This window comes from Clupea harengus, chromosome 1 (assembly GCF_900700415.2).
Source record: "Clupea harengus chromosome 1, Ch_v2.0.2, whole genome shotgun sequence".
NCBI classification, from domain to species: Eukaryota; Metazoa; Chordata; class Actinopteri; order Clupeiformes; family Clupeidae; genus Clupea; species Clupea harengus.
In genome coordinates, this window is record NC_045152.1 from 9,191,853 (window position 1) to 9,195,444 (window position 3,592).

General features: G+C 47.5%; 1 protein-coding gene across 1 annotated transcript in view; it reads right to left on the bottom strand.

Moving 5' to 3' along the window:
• Positions 1 to 361: 361 nt before the first annotated feature.
• The window catches only part of plcl5 (phospholipase C like 5), a 64,734-nt gene continuing 61,503 nt past the window's right edge, over positions 362 to 3,592 (bottom strand). The window contains exon 6 of the mRNA XM_031566761.2: positions 362 to 721. Within this exon, the coding sequence (XP_031422621.1) occupies positions 434 to 721 (288 nt within the window). The 3' untranslated portion in view covers positions 362 to 433. The remainder of the gene's footprint in view (positions 722 to 3,592) is intronic.

Sequence of the window (3,592 nt, forward strand, 5' to 3'; positions counted from 1 at the left end):
ATGGCCACCGCTTCGACTAACAGGGTCAAAATGAGCGGAATCAAAATGACACAGAGGCAGGAAGAGATGCTTTCAAAGCAAACAAGAAAAACCTCACCTAACTCGATGAGAAAGAGAGCCAGGGAAGAGAAAGCCAATGGGAGTGAAAATACAGGTTGGAAGCAATCAAAGAAATTTGAAAAGAGGGTTGGAATTAATCAACTAAAAGCCTATGTCATTCTGTTCCTGTTTGTATCCACTCACCCAGTGTGTTCTGAGTGCGTGAATGTGTAGTCCTCTGTGTTTTGTATATGTGTTTTCTTTTTGTGTGCGTGTGTGTGCATGCGTGTGTGTGTACATGTGTGTGTGTACCTGTGTTTGTGTGTGTGTGTGCGCGTGAGTGTGTGTGTGTGAGTGTGTGTGTGAGTGTGTGTGTGTGTGTGTTTAGAATAGTTCAGTGTGCAGCAGAGTGGTCGTGGTTTGCGGCCTCGCTCTCGGGGATGGTGTGCAGAGGGGCGAGGCGGGGCAGGTGGAGGACGTGAGGGGACGGTGGAGGCGGCAGCAGGGGTGAGGGCAAGGGTGAGGCCGGCGAGGAGGCGGCGGTGGCATGGGCAGGGGCCGGTGGTGTCGCTGTGGCTGCCGCTCCGTTCTTTACCAGGCCGCAGGACAGCGCCGCGCAGTGGATCTGCCTGAGCGTGTCCACCGCCTCACTCTTAGCGTGCTTCAGCAGGTCGGCCTGACCCTGAGGGACAGACAGAGAGAGAGGCAGGGATGGATAGAGAGAGGGAGAGAGAGAGAGAGGCAGGGATGGATAGAGAGAGGCAGGGATAGATAGCGAGAGAGAGAGAGAGGCAGGGATAGATAGAGAGAGGAAGAGAGAGTGGCAGGGATAGATAGAGAGAGACAGAGGCAGGGATAGATAGAGAGAGGGAGAGAGACAGAGGGAGAGAAGAAAATAAAGAAGGGAAGGGAGAAAGAGAATAACACAGATGTAAGTACATTGAGGAGAGCCGCGCTAACAGCAACTTGGCAGGGTCTAATTACAGTCCGCAGAAAGCACACGCTGTGTCTTTTCATTTTTTGTTGAGTGTACACCTGCGGCTGATTGCGTGATCAGGACATGTCACTGCCTTCCAAAAGTAATTTGCACATATGAATGGAAGCGGGGACATTCTAAGACCCTTAACATGAAAAAGCTTAATGTGGACTTAATTGCCCCAAAACAGCGATCAACGATCACCAAATATGTGTGACATCTGTTATCAAAGAAGCAAAACTTAAATCCAATGAAAGGGGTAACTATCTTGCATTCAGCCTTTTTCTTCTCCAAGCTTTGTGCTTTGACTATGATGGCCAGCAACAGAGAGGACAGCCTGACTAAACATATTCCTTGGATAGTGGAAGAGACAGTGTTTATGACATGTGAGAAGGCAGACAGATATGGTGATCATTGATCGCTGTTCTGGAACATTAAGCCACGTTAAGCTTTTTTCTTTATAATGTGCGTCAATGGAGAGGAAACACCTGGACATAAAAGAAGAGGGAACATGACATCATGACATGACGACTATACTCCTAGGATTTGTGTTGTCATTTTTAGGTATTTTTTTTGGAGGAAACAAACGTTTAGCGATCAGGAAATACATATACATGCTAATAAACAACGGTTTAGCAATCAGGAAATACATATACATGCTAATAATGCGTCAGTTATTGGTCAGTAATGGGCAGTCATTCTACACCACTCCAAAAAACAAAACTAGGACTAGCTAAAACTAAATCAATAGTGTAGCAGGCAGCTACACCTACTTGGATTAAGTGAAAAAGAGATGGTAAGAAAAAAATAGAAGAACAAAAGTGAAGGTTGCTTTTAAAATGGCACACATGAGCCAAATTGGTTCTACCAACACTGGTTCCATGGTTTCTGGAAGTTTCAGCTATGTACGCATCAAACGACCAATCTGAATTACACCTGCTTTTCAAAGTCAAAAAGTCTTCACAGCAAAACAGAAGTGCGCCAGAATACATAATCAGGCACTCCTTGCACTTCTCATCCCTTCATTTTGCCTGAAACTCCCACTTCTCCCACGACACTCCCATGAAAGCATATGCATGAGTCAGAATGCAGGCAGAATGTGGTCTGTTAGTCCATACCATACCATGCCATGTTTTAGGCGCACATTGCGACAAAATGATGCCTACAGTAACGTGTTAGTACCTCTGTACCAGAGAGAGATAAATAAAAAGGCATGAATTAAATTGTTTCCCAAAATTATGTTTTGCAGGCAAGCATCTTTGCCCTGAGTCTTCTTGCCCACTGAGAAGGAGGCCTTTCATGTTTACACCACAGCCTGTTAGCCGATGCTTTTAACGAAAAATACTTTACACCACCGCACAGGAGAACCAGTCCATGACCTTGGAATGGCTATTCCTTTTCCAGACTAGACTACAGACTTTAAGCTAACGTCACCAGTCCGGCCAGACAAGTGCTAGCATCGTGGGGAAAATGATCTTCATCAGCACATATTGCCCGTCTAAAAATAAACTGCAACCCTTTGTGAGCAAAGCAGTGCAAGAGTGCAGAGCACGAAAAGAGACGGTTCCTGTGCCTGCAATACAGCCATCCGGCCAGCAGGTGTCAGCCTACTACTGAGTCTCTGTGACTGCTGCTGTATAAGCACTCCCATCTGCTCTACATAGGGAGTGCAAGAGAACGTGTGAGTGTATGACAGGGAGAGGAAAGAGTGAGAGTGCTATAGGCATCTGCAGCTAACAGATGATCTCTCTCTCTCTCTCTCTCTCTCTCTCTCTCTCTCTCTCGCTCTTTCCTTCATCCTTTATTTGGGAACAGCCCAGAGACCAGGAGGTGACGGGAAAGGGGGAAGTGGTCGGACTAGGCATGCCAGTTTATGGAGCAGTAAAGAAAGAAAGGGAGGGAAGGGATGAAAGGAAAGAAAAGAGAGAAGAAGTCAGAGGAAGAGGGAGAGGGGATGAAACAGGCTTGTGAAATGTGTTGGTATGAGGGTGTCTGAGGGGTAAGTGTGTGCGTGCATGTAAACCAGCCTGGGTTTGTATCGCTGCATAGCCATTTAACAGAGGGGCTAATTACTGTAATGATGCCTGTCCTCACACACTCACACCCACCCACGCATGCATACACACGCACACACACACGCCCTTGTCCCCTCTTGAAGTACACATCCACCCATACATAACTTTTCTCTCTCACTCACACACCCACCCACACACTCTCTCACTCTCATGCTGCAGCCCACCCACCCAATCAGGCTACTCCGATCATCTTTCCCTCTGCTCCCCAGTGTTCTTCAGGGGCGGCTGGCGTGCCGTGTTGTGTCGTGTCGTGTGTGAGCCCCCCTGTGTGTGACAGGCATACTGCATACCTCAGCTCCTGAGCGACTGCTTGACCTGGATTGCAGCAGTGCAATGCCGAGAGGCCGTAGGATATAAATAAATGATATACTTTGAATCTGATGAATTAAACACGAGGGCCGCTGACGACGCACCAGGGGCTTTTAAGTTGAGGGGGTGGGCAAAACCGGAACCGTGAGGAACATGTGGAACATAGAGAGACAGAGTTCATTGTACTCACTGG